The sequence below is a fragment of the Carica papaya genome, chromosome 1 (assembly GCF_054855325.1).
Source record: "Carica papaya isolate Zhongbai chromosome 1, ASM5485532v1, whole genome shotgun sequence".
Taxonomy (NCBI): domain Eukaryota; kingdom Viridiplantae; phylum Streptophyta; class Magnoliopsida; order Brassicales; family Caricaceae; genus Carica; species Carica papaya.
Window position 1 is genome coordinate 21,437,169 of NC_142309.1, and position 19,894 is coordinate 21,457,062.

The window sequence follows — 19,894 nt, forward strand, 5'->3', positions numbered from 1 at the left end:
ACCATCTCCGTGTCGATCTGCACCGTCCGTGCAGAGACACATGGTCTACTCCTAGCCGTTAAATCGCTCTTATTTGGAGAATTAACCTGTACCGCACGATTAGATTAAATCTGACTGTTCGATCGTGCCTGAAGAGAAAATAGATATGGGTCGTCCGTGCACACGAGAGGAGATCTGAGCTGTTGCATTTGTTGGCATACGGATCATCAGCGTGTTGTTTCCCATGTGGAGTGTGTTTACGTGTCTGCCACGAGGCGCATAGCAACCGGCCGCACTGTTAATGTGACAGTCCACGGGGCCACATTTTTGTTATTTTTATTTTTACCCAAAATTTTCAGATTTCTTTTCAAATAAGTCTTTCCTTATTTCTACTTTGGTCCTGATTTTTTGAAAATGTTTTCAAATACATCCAAAATACAATTTTCTTCAAAATTTCAATTAAAAATTAAAAATAAATTTTTTTAAAATTATCTTATGATTATAATTTAATTATCCTAGGCCTAATTTTCGAGACCGAATGTTATAGTTTACCCACAAAATATGGACAAAAATGTGTTTAGATTAGTAAATTATTGACATTAAATATAATATACGGTTTCGAAATTTGATATGGAATCAATTTTTGTGTTTATAAAAATAATTAAAAATATTATTTTAATTTTATTTTATTAAATTATTTGAGAAAATAGGTTAGGGACGTAATTAAAAGAAATTTTGGGGAAGAGGGGTAAAAAATTGAGTTCGGGGGGTATTTTTGAAAGAAAAATTAAAAATAGGGGGGTCAAAATGCAAAAAAAAAAAAAATTTAGCCACATAGGACAACCTAATCAGTAGCCACAGCGAACCAAAGCACGCCAGATGGTAAAACACGCTGACATCGGCCGCCACGCAGGCGAGCCGTGTGCCCAACAATCCAACAGCCTAGATTCAATTCCGCGCACATAAACGGCTCAGATGCATTCCCTTCTTAAACACGATCGGACGGACGAGATCAATCGCGATAAACCGTCCAGATTCGCTCATGCAATCGGCTTAAATAGGCAACATTCGGACGGCTCACATCGCTCCACGTCGATGCAAATGGATGGTCCAGATCGATGCAAGATGAGTATAAAAACATCACGTCGCAGGAAAATCCTAACCCTAGCAGGTGCCCTCGCTGGAGAATGAGACTGACCCCCAGCCGTCGATACACCGGAGCCACCGCCGACTGCCAAAAAAGGTAAAATTCTCCCATACCCGCTCAGAATTCAATTTCAAGTCTCTTCGTGGCCATATCAGAGCAAAAGTGACGATGAGTGAGTCGAAACCTGCGGGCAAAGCCCGACGAAGCCACAGCTACAGAAACCTTCAAATCCCTTTGATGAGCCCCTTCCAACTTCCTATTTCACGTGATTTTCTGACTATTGTGTTCACCATCCTTTTTTGTACAAGTTAGTCGAAGAAGAAACCCCAACCACGAATGAGAACTGGCAGAGCCGCCGCAATTGGAGATTCCCCCGCCGGTAGGTTTAGTTTTTTATGATTTTTTGGCCAACCGAGGCCTCCTAACATGTTTTTTCACAGGGATACATGTAAAATTGGCCAAAACCAATTAAAATCAGCCAAACCGAGGTGAACCACTGCCGTGGGCAATGGAGTCGATTCCGGAGCATGGTGGTGTCGCTGTGTTGAAACCCTAAAATTGATCGAAAAGAGGTTCTCAACACTGATTTAGGGGTTTTGGGGAGATTTTTAGTAGCGTGACGAGTATTTTGGATTCTCGCAGGAAAATTTAGGAATCTCGGAACTCATTATGAGGTGTAGTAGATAGTGCGACATCTCAAAACACCGATCTAGGTAAGGATCCCTCACCCTATTCTCGGTTACGGTAAATTGAGATTTAATGATTGATAATTATGTGTTTTGTAAAAAATTAAAAAAATCTTAAAAATAATACAAATCACTAATGGAGCCGGAACTGCTTCGTTCACGTGTATTCCGATTCCCTGTTTATTTTTCTGTACTGTCTATATTTACTTACTATTATACTGTGCATAATTGAATTGATGGTTTTTATGATCTCCACAATTATTTGGTTATTTAGTTCCTCTTGTATTATTTATTCGATATTCTGATTATTTAATTATTTGACTATGCTAAACTATATTACTTGGTTAAGTGTCATTCGAATTAATCTCTGAATATGTAAGGAGATGTTGGCATGCTTTAGTGGTTGTTGGATGATGAGAATCTAAATAAATGAAAGCTTACTGGGCATCATGAGAAAGGGTGGACGGACCCGGTACATAAGAAACCCTACCATGGACATTACATCAGTCGAACTGGGTTGAAAAGTCTTATACTGGATGAGTTTTAAGAGATATGGTTAACCCTCACACCGGACGGGGTATCGATGTGATATTTTTTTAGCATCCATTACCGGACGAGGTATGGAGACGGTCGGGTTAATTGTCAAATCATGATACTGGGTTCACGAGTAGAGAGATATCCCTATGGACCCTCAAAGATCTCAGTAAGTAGGGTAAAAAGAAAGGATTACTCATCCTATGCATGAAATTGAAATGTCATTTGGTTAATTGTCTTCATAGGTTTATTTTGAGAAAAAATTGTAACGATAAATATCGAATAAAAAGTTTTAAAGTTAAATGTATTTACCTAAAGTAAGGGCTCTATTAGTTATTTTCTGATTTTTAACAACCTTCAATTTTTCGTATCAATGATTAGTGTGATATTCTTACTGGGTTAGTGTAGTTTACCCTTTCATTAACTATTTTATATCAAGATGACTAAGACCCAGATCCCGATCAGTAAGAGAGTTGTGAGTAATCCACCTCTCGGATTCCTTTCAAGTGCTAGTGAAGGTTGCCCTATGATACTTATTTATTCGTTTTTCTTTAATTATCATTCGTTTTTTATGAACCACCTAGAAGGGACATTCTCGTATTCCTATTGAGTAATTCAATTTATTGTATAAGGAATATAAATCATAATATTATTATTCGCTTCCGCATTTAAATTATAAATTCATTTCCCTTTAAGGTTCTGAACCTTTACAATTGATATCAGAGTCGTATTTTTCGGAACCATTCCTTACTCAAAGACTTAAAAACACTAAATACAACTATCATTCAACCTTTTTTTGTGAAATGCAGGTACAAGGATATGAGCAGAGGAAAGCCCCTAGGAAATAAAGCAGTCGGGATGGTTTACTTCAAAAAGATATTGACTGACTCTTTGAGATACTAGAGAGACTCATCTCTGTCCAGTAGGCCTAGGAGGAAAGGAGGGAGTTGTCTGACCCTCCCCCGCTGCCACAATTTAAGCCACCTTTACAGCTGAAAGATCTAAAACCACCCCGGTACAACTCTGCTCCTCCACTGTATCATCTGGCATTGTCACAATACAATCTGGTGCCTCCACCATATCCTCCAGCACCACTATGGGGCCACCCAGTCCCTCAATAGCACAATCCAGTCCCTGTTCCACAGGACCCAATTCCACCCATGATAGACCCAAACTACATTGAAAGATACACAAGACTACACTCATATGCTTTTGTAGGGCATCTTCTTTCAAAGAGGCCGAGTATTGGTTAGCTGAGATAGAGAAGGGCTTCGCGACTCTTGGGGTGGTTCCTAAACAGAAGGTCGTACCTTTCGCCTACATACTCATGGGAGAGGCAGGTCGTTGGTGGCAACTCGAGTAGGCCACCCTGCCGGTTCTAGTCACTTAGGAATAGTTCTTGATGGCCTTCAATACAGAGTACCTCCCAGAGCATCTCCGGCAGTTGAAGAAAATAGAGTTTGTATACCTAATTCATGGTGATATGATTGTGTCAGAGTATACCCGATAATTCCTAAAGTTAGATCGATATTTCTCCGAAAGCATGACGGATGAAGGCAAAAAGGTAAGGAAGTTCAAGTAAGCCTCCATCTTGAGATCAGACAATAGCTGTATGTATTTGAGCTCAGGACCTATCTAGTCGTTCTAGCCAAAGCATAACTTGTGGAGAGGAACCTTCGCATCTTTCCTCCAGTAGTGGAGAATCCCATACCCCCGATTTCACATCACAAATCAGCACCCATTGCACCAGTTTAATAGAACGAGAGGCCTACGCCAGTGACTCAAGCTCTTCCTCAGGCTTCAACAATAGGGTGCGGTAGGACTTGCTAACACTGTGGCAAAGATCATGGGGACCGATCATACTATCGTCTCAATAATATTTACCGCATATATGAGAGTGCCCAACACTACACGAGAAAGTGCCTGCGAAATCAGAACCTATCAAGATCTTCTATCCAGGGTAAAACTTACAACCTCACTCAGTAGGATGCTGAAGCTAACCCGGACGTGATACATGATACGTATACTATCTATAATCACCTTGCACATGTTTTGATTGATATTAGTACTTCACATTCATTTGTCTCACATGATTTTACACCAAACTTGAATGTATTAAATGAAAATTTTGATTCTATGTTATTTGTATCTACTCCTGGAAGTAGAGCACTATTAGCGGAGATCATATACAAATCTTGTATCATAGACATAGCAGATAAAAAATTGAATGTGGACCTAATAGAGATTGATACGGAAAACTTTGATGTAATTTTAGGAATGAATTGGTTAGCGGCATATCACACCACTGTAGATTATTTTCATAATAAACTTGTATTTAACCTTACTAACGAATAGTCATTTAGAAGTTAATAAAAAAAATTAAATATTATTCCCTCATGACAATTTTCTTATTACAGTGATTTAACTCGATTGTTTTCTATACATTAGGCAGACCTAAGAAACAAGTTTACATTCAAGAGATCCCGGTAGTCCGAGACTTTCTAGATATATTTCTTAATGAACTATCTGGATTGCCAATAGACAAAGAAGTTGAGTTCATCATAGATCTTCAGCCTGACACTCACTCTATCTCAATTGCCCCTTACCATAAAAGTCGTGTTGAGATGGAAGAACTGAAGAAATAGATCAATGAATTACATGATAGTGGGTTCATCCAATATAGTGTGTCTCATTTGGGTGCTGGAGTCACATTTACAAGGAAATGAGATAGGATGTTAAGATTGTGTATTGACTACATAGGATTGAACAGAGTCACTATCAAGAACAAGTACCCATTCCCCAATATTGATGACCTTTTTGACAAGTTATAAGGTGCCCAGGTCCTCTCTAAAATATACTTGCATTCGGATTACCATCAGATAAAGATCAGGACAGAGGACATTCTCAGGACAACTTTCAAAATTAGGTACGGACACTATGAGTTCTTGGTCATGCCATTTGCACTAACCAACACACCAACCATTTTTTTGGACTTGTTGAATAAGGTTTTCAGAAAATTCCTGGATCAGTTCGTCATTGTGTTTATCGATGATATTCTAATCTATTCAAAAAATAGAGAGGAAGACGCTCACCACCTAACTTAAGTTATGCAGGTTTTTAGGGAGAAAAAACTATAAGCAAATTTGAGCAAATGTAGATTTTAGCTCAAATAGACTACCTTTCTATGGCACATCATATCAGGGGATAAAGTATCAGTGAACCCTGAAAAAATTGAGGTAGTACTTAGTTGGGAGAAGTTGACCTCAGTTTAGGAGATTCGTAGCTTTCTAGGAATTGCAAGTTATTATTGCAGATTTGTGGAAAGATTTTCTAGTCTAACTACTCCTTTGACCCGGCTCACAAAGAAGAACATTAAGTTTGAATGGAACAAGGATTGCGAAAAGAGTTTTATGAAACTCAAGAAGTAGTTGACTACTGCACTCGTGTTAGCCTTTCTAAGTGGGAAATGTAGATATAAAATGTATAGGGATGTCACCTACCTGGGATTGAGTTGTGTTTTGACGCAGCATGGGAATGTCATAGCCTATGGGTCCAAACAGTTAAAGAGTCATGAGAAAAATTACCCCACCCACAACTTAGAACTTGTTACCATTATCCACGCCTTGAGGACCTGACACCACTCCTTGTACGGAAAAACTTTTGAGATATATACTGATCATAATAGTTTAAACCACATATTCACTCAGAAGAATCTCAACATGCGTTAGAGATGTTGGATAGAGATGAAAAAAAAGATAGTCGACTTTGTCTTCAAGTGCCTTGTATGTTAACAGGTTAAGGTAGAGTATCAACGCCTAAACGGGCTACTTTAGCCATTATCGATCTTGGAGTGAAAGTGGAAACATATTACAATGAATTTTGTGACAAGATTGTCTAAGGCATGCTCAGGACATAATGCTATCTGAGTAATTATCGACCGGTTCACCAAGTCTTCTCACTTCTTAGCTATCAAGATGATCAACCCCTTGAATAAGTTAGCAAGAATATATATTTGGGAGATAGTCGGTTACATTGAGTTCTAGCAATAGTGATATCCGACAGAGACCCCAGGTTCACTTTTCGATTTTTGTCTAGTTTTTAGCAAGTCATCGGAACGAAACTGTCCGTTAGTACCGCATTCCACCCTCAAACTAATGGACAATCAAAGAGGACAATCCACACAATGGAGGATAAGCTCTGGTGGCCATTGGGATGATCACCTACATTTGATAGAGTTTGTCTATAATAACAGCTATTAGACAAGTATCGGTATGGCCCCTTATGAGGCATTGTATGGCTGCCCCTGCTGGTTACTGATCTGTTAGGAAAAGGTGGATAATAGAAAATTATTCAGCTCAAATCTTATAGAAGAGACTACAGACAAGATAGTTAAGATCAGGAAAAACATTCAGATATCTCAGAGCAGGCAGAAGAGTTATACGAACACATAGAGGAGGTTAGAATTTGAGAAAGATAATTGAGAGTTTCTTAAGGTTACCTCTTTAAAGGAAATCAGTAGGTTTGGCAAGAGGAGAAAATTAAATTCTCGATTCATTAGGCTATTTGAGATCTTAGACATGATTAGTACAACTGCCTACAGACTAGCACTACCTCTAGAGCTATTCAGGATTTATAATGTATTTCATGAATCTATGCTACGCAAGTATAAACTGAACCCCTCACACATCCTTTCCTATGAGCCTCTTTCACTGCATGAGCATCTATCTTATGAGGAAGTACCGTTGGGCATTGTAGACCGAAAAAGTAGAGTACTCCGCAACAGAGAAATTTCCTTCGTCAAGGTCCTATAGTAGATTCACACACATAAAGAGGTCACATGAAAGCTAAAATCGGACTTCAGAGCTAATATCTCCAACTGTTTGACTAAATGAGAGGGTGACTTATTTGAGGGACTAAATTTTTTCTTTAAGAGGGATAGTTGTAATACCCGAACCCATAATTTGGCACAAGATTAATTTTTGTGTTTATAAAAATAATTAAAAATATTATTTTAATTAAATTTTATTAAATTATTTGAGAAAAATAGGTTAGAAATGTAATTGAAAGCAATTTTAGAGAATCAAAAAGCAAAAAGAGAAAATTCAGTCACGTATGACAGCCCAATCAACAGCCATGGCAAACCAGAGCAGGCTGCATGGCAAACACACTGACATTAGTGCCATGCGGGCGATCTACGTGCCCAACGATCTGATGATCCGGATTCAATCTCATGCACGTGAACGGCTCAGACGCATTCTCTCTTTAAGCGCGATCGGACGAATAAGATCAATCACAATGAATGGTTCAAATTTGCCATGCAATTGGCCTAAACAGGCAACGATCAGACGACTCTCCTTCCTCCACGTCGACATGAATGGATGACCTAGATCAACGTGGGATAAGTATAAAAACATGACGTCGCAGAGGAACCCTAATCCTAGTTGCACCTGCCCTCGCTGGAGAAGGACCAGCCGCTGAAGAAAGAGACCAACCCCCAGTCACCGCCGCACCAGAGCCACTGCCGACCACTAAATAGGTAAAATTCTCTCATACCCCATCAAAATTCGATTCCGAGTCTCGTTATGGCCATATCGGAGCAAAAGGGATGGCGGATGAGCCGAAAATTATGGGTAAAGCCCGACGAAGCTGCTGCGGCTGAAACCTTAAAACCCCTCTGATGAGCCCCTGCATTGTTTATTCGGTATTCTGATTATTTGATTATTTGGCTATGCTAAACAGTATCACTTGTTTAAGTATTCTTTGAATTAATCTGTGAATATGAAAGTAGATGTTGGCATGCTTTAGTGGTTGTTAGATGATGAGAATATAAATAAATAAAATCTTACAAGGCATATTGGGAAAGGGTAGATGGACCTGATACATAAGAAAACCTACCGTGGACGTTACCTCAGTCGGACGGGACGGAGATGTTCCATACCGGATGGATTTTGGGAGATATAATTCACCCTCATACCGAACAGGGTATGAAGTGATGGTGTTTTTGGCCTCCAATACCGGACGGGATATGAGGACGGTCGAGTTAATTGTTAAATCATGATACTGGGTTCATAGGTTTATTTTGGGAAAAAACTGTAATGGTAAGTATTTAATAAAAAGTTTTAAAGTTAAATGCATTTACTTAAAGTAAGGGCTTCATTAGTTGTTTTCTTATTTTTACTAACCTTCGATTTTTCGTATCAGTGATTAGTGTGATATTCTTACTGTGCTAGTGTAGTTCACAATTTCATTAACTATTTCATATCAAGATGACCAAGACCCAGATCCTGATCAATAATAGGATTTTGAGTAGTCCACCTCCCGAACTTCATTCAAGTACTAGTGAAGGTTGTTATATGATACTTATTTATTCATTTTTCTTTAATTATCGTTTGTTTTTTATGAATCATATAGAAGGAACATTCTCGTATCCATACTGGACAATTCAATTTATTGTATAAATAATATAAACCCTAATATTATTATTCGTTTCTGTATTTAAATTATAAATTTATTTTTCTTTGAGGTTTTAGTCCTTTACATTAAAAACATCAAAACACAATTCAAAAAGGTCGAATAAGCTTTTTAATGTTTCTCTATATTTCTATGCTTGATGTTATATAAATTACATAGAGTTTCAATATCATATTCTAATTTTTTATTGAATTTTTCAAGAGTCATAGTATGTAACACCCCGTTTTTTTTTTCTTAACGGTGTACGATAAAGCACTCATACAACACAATACCGAATCCATATTATTCCAACCATGCACAAGAGAAATTTGTCCACCTTCCATGTTCCAAATCAATTGTACATACATCTCCAACTCTACAACACAGAGTAATACAATATCAAACATTCCTATATATTCAATATCCAGACTAAACCATCCTTTCAAACTACTTTAAATCACAAACAAAACTTGTGCCCTATGGCACTACCGACGGGGCTCCGTTACCAGCCGCTCGGATCCCAATTCCGTCCTTACTCCACCTGTGAATGATGAGAAGTGAGTTCACATAACTCAATACGATAAAAATCAAGTTGTAAGTGTAATATGCAGTGACAAGAATTTCCAGAAATGTCTATATGCATTTATCCTACCCAACCCCAAACAACTCATAACCCTCTCCCTACACTAATTATCAAGGTCCTATTCCAAGGAAATAGCACGGCCAAACAACCCCACCCACCCAACAATCATCCATTAACTCCCGTCACCAATATCGGCGACTCATACACTCTTCCCCCATCTCCCGACCTCACGAGACCACACACACACACACCCAACCACCTTCATTCCACGTCACCAATATCGGCGACTCATACCCATATCTCCACCTCTCGACCTAATAGGCCACGCACACACCCACACACCATTATTCCGCGTCACCAACATCGGCGACTCACACTCACTCCTCCACCTCTCGACCTAAAGAGGCCACACACACACACACAAATACCATCGTCTCGCGTCACCAACATCGGCGACTCATACTCACTCCTCCACCTCTCGATCTAAAGAGGCCACACACACACACAAATACCATCGTCTCGCGTCATCAACATCGGCGACTCATACTCAATCCTCCACCTCTCGACCTAAAGAGGCCACACACACACACAAATACCATCGTCTCGCGTCACCAACATCGGCGACTCATACTCAATCCTCCACCTCTCGACCTAAAGAGGCCACACACACACACACAAATACCATCGTCTCGCGTCACCAACATCAGCGACTCATACTCACTCCTCCATCTCTCGACCTCGTTGGGCCACGCACACACACAAACATTTCCACCTCCCGTCACCACCATCCGTGACTCATGCACCCTTCTACCCCTCTCGGCCTTGCGAGGCCACACTCACATACATATCCCCTCCCTGCTCCACCAACATCGGCAACTCAACCCGCCCCTACCAACGGCCTCCAAATCTCCCCTCCCAAACCGCATGCTCCCATCTCCCCTTATACCATGCTAGTCCCAAGCGTTCTAACTTGCTAACTCCTACTGACCACATTACTCCCCTTCTCCCATCCAATCCCCCTCAAATCCTGTTTCCTAGTCCCCACTGTCGTACCTTCCAGCTCCCTTCCCTCTCCCACTGCCCCCTACCCGCTACCTCCCCCATCCTCCTGCCTCCTCCCGGTTCCTATACACTTTTGCCTACCTAGGGCGATTAACCTCTCCGCTTGCACCGTTTCACGCCACATACACGCCCTCACCACCGTGCATTTCGGGGAAACACATCACCGCCTATTAGCGGCTCCCTCCACATCCCCACCCACGCACACACCACGCACACACCTCTTCTGTCCTCTCGATTTTTTATCCCACCCGCGCCCCCTAGATTGTTCTCTCACATCCTCCTCACTCTGTTCTACCCGCACCACCCCCATCCTTCCCCACGGCTCCCCACACGCCTCCAACACCGCCATACCTTCCATTCCTTCCCCGATCACCTCCGTGAGCGCGCGGGACAACCCCACGCTTACGGCCTACCTTCACTGCTCCACTCCGTCACGCCATTGCCGACGCCGCAACCTGCAACAAAATTCTCTACACACACACACCACACCAAACAGCTCAAATTTTCACCGTACCTCCCGTTTCCATCTTCCTTCTTCCTGCCGGTCGCGTCGTCCGTCCACGGCCTCCTTCCCTCTCCCTTCTCACTCCCCTCCGCCCCGACTCTCTCCTCTCTCCTTCTGGAACTTTCCTCTTCTTCTTCGTCTCCGCTGTCCTCCTTCCCTCCTTTTCTCTCTTTCTCTTTTTCCTTTTCTTTCTTTTTTTTTCTTTTCTCCTTTTTCCTTCTCCCTTTCCCGACCTCCTTTTATACTCTGCCAGCCTACCCCAAAACGACGTCGTTTTCCTACATCCCAAAACGACGTCGTTTTTATTATTATTATTTTTTTTTCTATTCTTTCTACTTTCTAGTCCTTACAACACTTCCCCCATAAAAAAAAAATTTGGTCCCTCAAATTTTGTTACCTTACCTCCAAACAATTCTGGATAATTCCGTCTCATTTCGTCTTCCCGTTCCCAGGTTGCCTCTTCCCTGGCATGATGTCTCCACTGTATCTTCACCATAGGTATCACCCTGCTCCTCAACTTCCTTTCTTGTCGTTCGAGAACTTGGATTGGCTCATCCTCATAAGACAAGTCCTTCTCCAATGGCAACGATTCATACCTTAGAATGTGGTTGGGATCCGGACGGTATTTTCGTAGTAGTGATACGTGAAATACGTTGTGAACCCCACTGTACCGAGGAGGAAGCGCTACCCTATACGCAACCACCCCCACTTTTTCCAAAATCTCAAACGGCCCTATGAACCGGGGACTTAATTTCCCTTTCTTTTCAAACCTCAATAACCCTTTCATGGGAGAAACTTTCAGGAACACATGATCCCCTACTTCAAAGCTTAACTCTCTCCTACGATTGTCTGCGTACCCCTTCTGTCTACTCTGGGCAGCTTGTAAATTATGTCGTATCATCTGCACCTTAGTTGTGGTTTCCTCTACCATCTCCGGCCCCAACAACTGTCTTTCCCCCACCTCGCTCCAACACACCGGCGACCTACAGGGTCGACCATACAGAGCTTCATAAGGAGTCATGCCGATACTGGTGTGATAACTATTATTGTATGCAAATTCTATTAAGGGTAGTATGTCTTCCCAATCTCCTCCCGTGTCGATGACACAGGCTCTCAACATATCCTCCAACACTTGTATCGTCCTCTCCGTTTGTCCATCCATTTGTGGGTGAAAAGCTGTGCTGAAGCTCAATTTAGTACCCAAAGCCTGTTGCAACCCTCTCCAAAATCTGGAAGTAAATCGGGGATCCCGGTCGGAGACAATTGTCACAGGAATGCCGTGTAATCTCACTACCTCTCTGATATACAGTCTCGCTAACCGTTCTACTGGATCGGTCACTTTCATTGCCAAGAAGTGGGAAGATTTAGTTAGACGATCAACCACCACCCAAATACTATCATGTTTCTTACGATTACCTGGCAACCCGGTCACAAAGTTCATAGAGACATGTTCCCACTTCCACTCGGGTATAGGTAGGGGTTGTAACAACCCCCCAGGCCGCTGGTGTTCCGCCTTGACTTGTTGGCATACCAAACACTTTAACACATACTCGGCCACATCCCTCTTCATGCCCCTCCACCAGAAGCTCTTCTGCAAATTTTTGTACATCTTAGTACTTCCCGGGTGTATAGCAAGTTTGGTGTCATGAGCCTCACTGAGTATCTCTTCTCTGAGTGTACAATCACTGGGAACGCACATTCTGGTTTGAAATCTGAGTATCCCATCGTTCCCCAACCCAAAATCTCCCACTGTACCCTGTTCCACTCCCTCCCGGATCCTCTGTATCTCAGTGTCCCTCAATTGTCCCTCTCTTATTTTCTGAACCAAAGTAGGTTGTGCCCTCAAACTAGCCACATATCTGCCATCGTTCCCCTCTTGAATATCCAATCGTTGCATGGCTTCCCTATACCCCACTCCGACACCATCAAATGAGATAACACCCCAGTACTCTTACGGCTGAGTGCATCTGCCACGACGTTTCCCCGTCCCGGGTAGTACTTAATTCTGCAGTCAAAATCTTTCAACAGATCCATCCATCTCCTCTGTCGCATATTCAATTCCCACTGCGTGAACAAATACTGTAAACTTTTATGATCTGTGTAAATTTCAAATGTTTCCCCGTATAAGTAATGTCGCCACAGTTTTAAAGCATAGACCACTGCAGCTAGTTCCAAATCATGTGTCGGATAGTTCTTTTCATGTGTCCTCAATTGTCGCGACCCGTACGCTATAACCTTCCCTTGTTGCATTAATACATAGCCTAACCCAACATGAGATGCATCGCTATATACTGCAAAATTACCCTCCCCCGATGGGATGGCCAATATTGGCGTAGTAGTCAGTCTATGTTTCAATTCCTGAAAGCTACTCTCACACCTTTCATCCCATTCGAACTTCACATTCTTCTTTGTCAGCTTGGTAAGAGGTGCTGCAATACTAGAAAACCCCCGCACAAACCGACGGTAATATCCTGCTAAGCCCAGAAAACTCCTGATCTCTGTGACAGTCTTTGGTCTTTCCCACTTTACCACCGCTTCTATTTTCATTGGGTCTACTGATACCCCATCTCTCGACACAATATGTCCCAAGAAGGTAATTTGATCCAACCAGAACTCGCACTTACTAAGTTTCGCATACAGTTTAGCTTTTCGAAGCATCCCCAGCACCGTAGTCAGATGTTCTGCATGTTCTCCCAAATCTCTTGAGTAAATTAATATGTCATCTATGAAGACAATGACATAGCGATCCAACAGGGGTCGGAACACCCGATTCATCAAATCCATAAACACTGCAGGCGCATTCGTTAGTCCAAAAGGCATCACTAAAAATTCATAGTGACCATACCTGGTGCGGAATGCTGTCTTGGCAATATCTTCGGCTCTTACCCGTAGCTGATGATACCCCGAACGCAAATCTATTTTTGAAAACACTTGTGCCCCTTGCAATTGATCAAATAAATCGTCGATCCTAGGTAACGGATACCTATTCTTTATTGTCACTTGATTCAGGTCTCTATAATCAATACACATTCGCATGGATCCATCCTTCTTCTTAACAAACAGTACTGGGGCTCCCCACGGTGATACGCTCGGCCTTATAAATTTCTTATCCAGTAACTCTTGTAACTGTCTACTTAACTCCATTAGTTCTGATCTCGCCATCCTGTATGGGGTCTTAGAGATTGGTTGGGTGTCGGGCTGGAGTTCGATGGTGAATTCGACCTCTCTATTGGGTGGTAATCCCGGAAGGTCGTCTGGGAAAACGTCTGAAAAATCTCTTACCACTAGTATCTCTCGGAGTGTAAGTCTCTTATCCTCGTTACCTATCAAACGTAGACAAAATTATAATCCATATACATATTCTCGCTAGCACATTTTAATATAACACTCATTCATTCATTGAGATTTTTCTTTCCATACAGAAAAAGGTTCTTCGTTAGGCATCTTAAACACTACCCTCTTACGGAAACAGTCTACATGGGCACGTTGGGCCGCAAGCCAATCCATCCCCAGTATTACATCAAAATCCTTAATGTCTAACAAAATTAGATCCACTTTTAACTTCCTCCCCTCTACATCTACCTCACAAGAATTAAACATCACATCCGTACATAAAGGGCCATTAGTTGGCGTAGATATGACTAACACTCGATCTAACACTCGAGGTTCTATACCTATCCTAGATGCAAACATAGGCGATACAAATGAATGTGTGGCACCAGGGTCAATTAGTACTTTAGCAGGAATATTTGAAATGTAAAGTATACCTTGTATTATTTCGGAAGTGGCGGCCGCCTCTGGCGCTGTGATGGCGAACACCCGTCCTTGAACCCACGGTCTACCCGGCTCCTTCGGCAACGGGCAATCACGCACAAAATGTTGAGTGTTTCCGCACCGATAACAGCCCCGCCCGCCGCTCATACATGGTCGATCCCCATGATTTCTACCACATTGGGTGCAATTTGGTTTACTCCGGGATACCTGATGACTCGGGGCAAAATCCGGTGATATCCTCTGCCTTTTCTCTGTTTGGCCGGAGGGGGGTGGTGGACATCTGTAACCGGACTCCCCTTTACTGTTCTCAACTTGTTCTTTATACAGTGCTTCCACCAACTGTGCCTTTTCTAACACCATCTGATATGAGGGTAATGCAAACACAGCCACTTGACGATACAGTTCAGACCGTAACCCTTTTTCGAATCTGCGAGCCTTCTTAGTCTCATTCATCATCACCTCGGGCGCGAACCGCCCCAATTCTATGTACCTCTCAGCATATTCTACCACTGACAATCTTCCTTGTCTCAGTTCGGCAAACTCTATTTCCTTCCGTTGTCTCAAGAAATCCGGAAAATACTCTGCATTGAAGGCTTCCAGGAATACTTCCCAAGTGACTGGGGGAGCTAGAGTTCTTCTTTTTAGTTTCCACCAACGCTCAGCGGATCCTCTAAACATAAATGTGGCCAGTTGCACCTTCTGTTCAGTGGTCACTGTGATCACTTCGAATAATTTTTTGGTCTCCTTTATCCAGTCTTCCGCCACCAAGGGATCAGTACTCCCATTGAAAGCAGGAGGGTTTAACCTTCGATATTTCTCAATATTGCTGGTGTCCACCACACCCTGGTGAATCCCCGGTTATGGGACCGAGGCTGTCTCAGCCCGTAGTTCTCTATCTCTGATCACTGTGGCCAGACTCTCCACCACTCTACACAGTCGGTTGAAGTCTTCCTGTTGTACCCCAGGCAGTCCCGTCTGGTTTACCGCTGGGCCAGGCGCGGGCCTCGGTTGTGTGGGAGGGGGCACCGCTTGATACGGGGGTGGCCCGTAAATGCTGGGAGTGGTACCTGGGGACACCCAGGTGGTCGTTGTGGAATCCCCGGTGAGTCCCGCAGCCCCGGGACAGCTCCGCGACGGGGTCGGCCCCGTTCTTTCTTCGTCACCTCCCTTGATACACATGCAGGATAGTTATACCAGTTAGTAGGTATACTTAGTTTTGCTCTGATACCAACTGTAACACCCCGTTTTTTTTTTCTTAACGGTGTACGATAAAGCACTCATACAACACAATACCGAATCCATATTATTCCAACCATGCACAAGAGAAATTTGTCCACCTTCCATGTTCCAAATCAATTGTACATACATCTCCACCTCTACAACACATAGTAATACAATATCAAACATTCCTAGATATTCAATATCCAGACTAAACCATCCTTTCAAACTACTTTAAATCACAAACAAAACTTGTGCCCTATAGCACTACCGACGGGGCTCTGTTACCAGCCGCTCGGATCCCAATTCCGTCCTTACTCCACCTGTGAATGATGAGAAGTGAGTTCACATAACTCAATACGATAAAAATCAAGTTGTAAGTGTAATATGCAGTGACAAGAATTTCCAGAAATGTCTATATGCATTTATCCTACCCAACCCCAAACAACTCATAACCCTCTCCCTACACTAATTATCAAGGTCCTATTCCAAGGAAATAGCACGGCCAAACAACCCCACCCACCCAACAATCATCCATTAACTCCCGTCACCAACATCGGCGACTCATACACTCTTCCCCCATCTCCCGACCTCACGAGACCACACACACACACACCCAACCACCTTCATTCCACGTCACCAATATCAGCGACTCATACCCATATCTCCACCTCTCGACCTAATAGGCCACGCACACACCCACACACCATTATTCCGCGTCACCAACATCGGCGACTCACACTCACTCCTCCACCTCTCGACCTAAAGAGGCCACACACACACACAAATACCATCGTCTCGCGTCACCAACATCGGCGACTCATACTCACTCCTCCACCTCTCGACCTAAAGAGGCCACACACACACACAAATACCATCGTCTCGCGTCACCAACATCGGCGACTCATACTCAATCCTCCACCTCTCGACCTAAAGAGGCCACACACACACACAAATACCATCGTCTCGCGTCACCAACATCGGCGACTCATACTCAATCCTCCACCTCTCGACCTAAAGAGGCCACACACACACAAATACCATCGTCTCGCGTCACCAACATCAGCGACTCATACTCACTCCTCCATCTCTCGACCTCGTTGGGCCACGCACACACACAAACATTTCCACCTCCCGTCACCACCATCCGTGACTCATGCACCCTTCTACCCCTCTCGGCCTTGCTAGGCCACACTCACATACATATCCCCTCCCTGCTCCACCAACATCGGCAACTCAACCCGCCCCTACCAACGGCCTCCAAATCTCCCCTCCCAAACCGCATGCTCCCATCTCCCCTTATACCATGCTAGTCCCAAGCGTTCTAACTTGCTAACTCCTACTGACCACATTACTCCCCTTCTCCCATCCAATCCCCCTCAAATCCTGTTTCCTAGTCCCCACTGTCGTACCTTCCAGCTCCCTTCCCTCTCCCACTGCCCCCTACCCGCTACCTCCCCCATCCTCCTGCCTCCTCCCGGTTCCTATACACTTTTGCCTACCTAGGGCGATTAACCTCTCCGCTTGCACCGTTTCACGCCACATACACGCCCTCACCACCGTGCATTTCGGGGAAACACATCACCGCCTATTAGCGACTCCCTCCACATCCCCACCCACGCACACACCACGCACACACCTCTTCTGTCCTCTCGAGTTTTTATCCCACCCGCGCCCCCTAGATTGTTCTCTCACATATTCCTCACTCTGTTCTACCCGCACCACCCCCATCCTTCCCCACGGCTCCCCACACGCCTCCAACACCGCCATACCTTCCATTCCTTCCCCGATCACCTCCGTGAGCGCGCGGGACAACCCCACGCTTACGGCCTACCTTCACTGCTCCACTCCGTCGCGCCATTGTCGACGCCGCAACCTGCAACAAAATTCTCTACACACACACACCACACCAAACAGCTCAAATTTTCACCGTACCTCCCGTTTCCATCTTCCTTCTTCCTGTCGGTCGCGTCGTCTGTCCACGGCCTCCTTCCCTCTCCCTTCTCACTCCCCTCCGCCCCGACTCTCTCCTCTCTCCTTCTGGAACTTTCCTCTTCTTCTTCGTCTCCGCTGTCCTCCTTCCCTCCTTTTCTCTCTTTCTCTTTTTCCTTTTCTTTCTTTTTTTTTTTTTTTTTTTTTTCCTTTTTCCTTCTCCCTTTCCCGACCTCCTTTTATACTCTGCCAGCCTACCCCAAAACGACATCGTTTTCCTACATCCCAAAACGACGCCGTTTTCCTTTCTTTCAAAACGACGTCGTTTTTTCCCTCTCTAAAACGACGTCGTTTTTATTATTATTATTTTTTTTTTCTATTCTTTCTACTTTCTACTCCTTACATAGTATTTATTAATTTATGTAAAAATTTTGTTATTTTGTGACCAAAACTAAATATAAATTTACAAATGAATACTACATAAATTTTAAATTAATTCCAATCATAATTTTAAATTTTATTTGTTCGAACTGTTTGTTTGAGGTATTCGGTCAATTATATTATTTATATAGAACAATATATCGTAGTCAATTTTGATGGACGAATATTAATTGACGAGCTTTAATTTTGGGCCCTTGTGCTGGTCTATATAGTTGTACATTTTTCTTTCCTTGTTTAGAATGTATATATATATATTGTTGTACTTTGACAATATATTGAGATATTAATTGTGGAAAAACGAATAAGTCACGTTAGGAACTGGCATGTATTTGGGTGGGGTCGTTGAATGATATTTAATCATATTAATATATATATATATATGTATATACATGCACATAATTAGTTTGTAAATCGAAATTTAATTTGAAAACTAAATTTGACTTTACATTAATACAAAATATTTAATTAGATAAGAAATTAATGACGGTGATAATTGATATTAGAAGCTCAAATTTATTCTAAATATTTTTATTAAATTTCAATAAAGTTATCTTTAAAGAAAAAATTTGATTGCTGTTAACATATTATTTAATATTTACTATTACGTGCAATCAATAGAATTAACTTCAACCATGACAATGTTTAATTTATTATAAATATATAAATAATTATTTATTTAAATTTAAATATTTAATTAATTAAAAACTCTAAAATAATACAACATAAACTTTTAACCATATGTTTGTTTCTGTAAGTAATTTAATTTTATTATAATTATTAAAAGAGTAAATTTGATAATTAAATAAATACTCAAAATTTTAAGAATATAAATTTTATAACACTTATAAAATAAATTTTTATACTTTAAACTCGTTATGCATTAAGTTTTAAAATTAATAAATTTTATTTAATTTTTTTCATTTCACATCTCTAATTATTTTTTTTCTTTATATTTATTTTTATTTTCTCTTATGTCTATATTTATATTTATATAAAGCAGCAAAGTTGCCACCTAGCGTTCCTCTTATTTATTGTTGCCATTATGTATTTCCCACATTTATTATTGCGGTTCTCTCTTCATGTTGTTGCCGCACCTTCCCTTCTTTATTGCTAATTAATTCCAATACAACTCTCCAACAATTTCTCATCCTTTAATTATCTTGTAAATTTTATCCAAAAATAAAATATAATAGTTCTTTTACATAATTTTATTAGAAATTCTTTCATTCTTATAAAATTTTTGTTTAATATTTATGTATTTCTGAAATGTACAATATGCTGAATATTTGAATTAAATTTATAATATTAATTATGAACTGCAATACCCTAAATTAATTTTTAATGTAGTTTAAGATTTATTTACAAACATAATTTCTTAATTTTTTAATTTTTTAATTTTAATTTAGAAAAAAAATGAAGTAAAATTGATGGAGAATTAAATTGTAAACAATTTTTGAAAAAATGGGTGAAAATTTAGGTCTTAAGGATATTTTTAAAAGAAAAATCAGAAATCGGGGATTAAAATATAATTTAGAGAAGTTTTACCATGTAGGATGCCCGGTCAGTAGCTCCGACGAATCAGG

The 19,894-nt window shown here is 41.5% G+C and overlaps 1 protein-coding gene across 1 annotated transcript; it reads right to left on the bottom strand.

Annotated features, from left to right (window-relative positions):
• Positions 1-9,173: 9,173 nt before the first annotated feature.
• On the bottom strand, positions 9,174-15,573 carry LOC148270439 (uncharacterized). The gene is made up of 2 exons (XM_088221458.1): positions 14,714-15,573; positions 9,174-9,337 (listed from the first exon to the last, which is right to left on the bottom strand). The coding sequence occupies exons 1-2, from the start codon at positions 15,396-15,398 to the stop codon at positions 9,282-9,284; spliced, it is 741 nt and encodes a 246-aa protein (XP_088077584.1). The 5' UTR covers positions 15,399-15,573; the 3' UTR covers positions 9,174-9,281.
• Between the last annotated feature and the right edge of the window lie 4,321 nt (positions 15,574-19,894).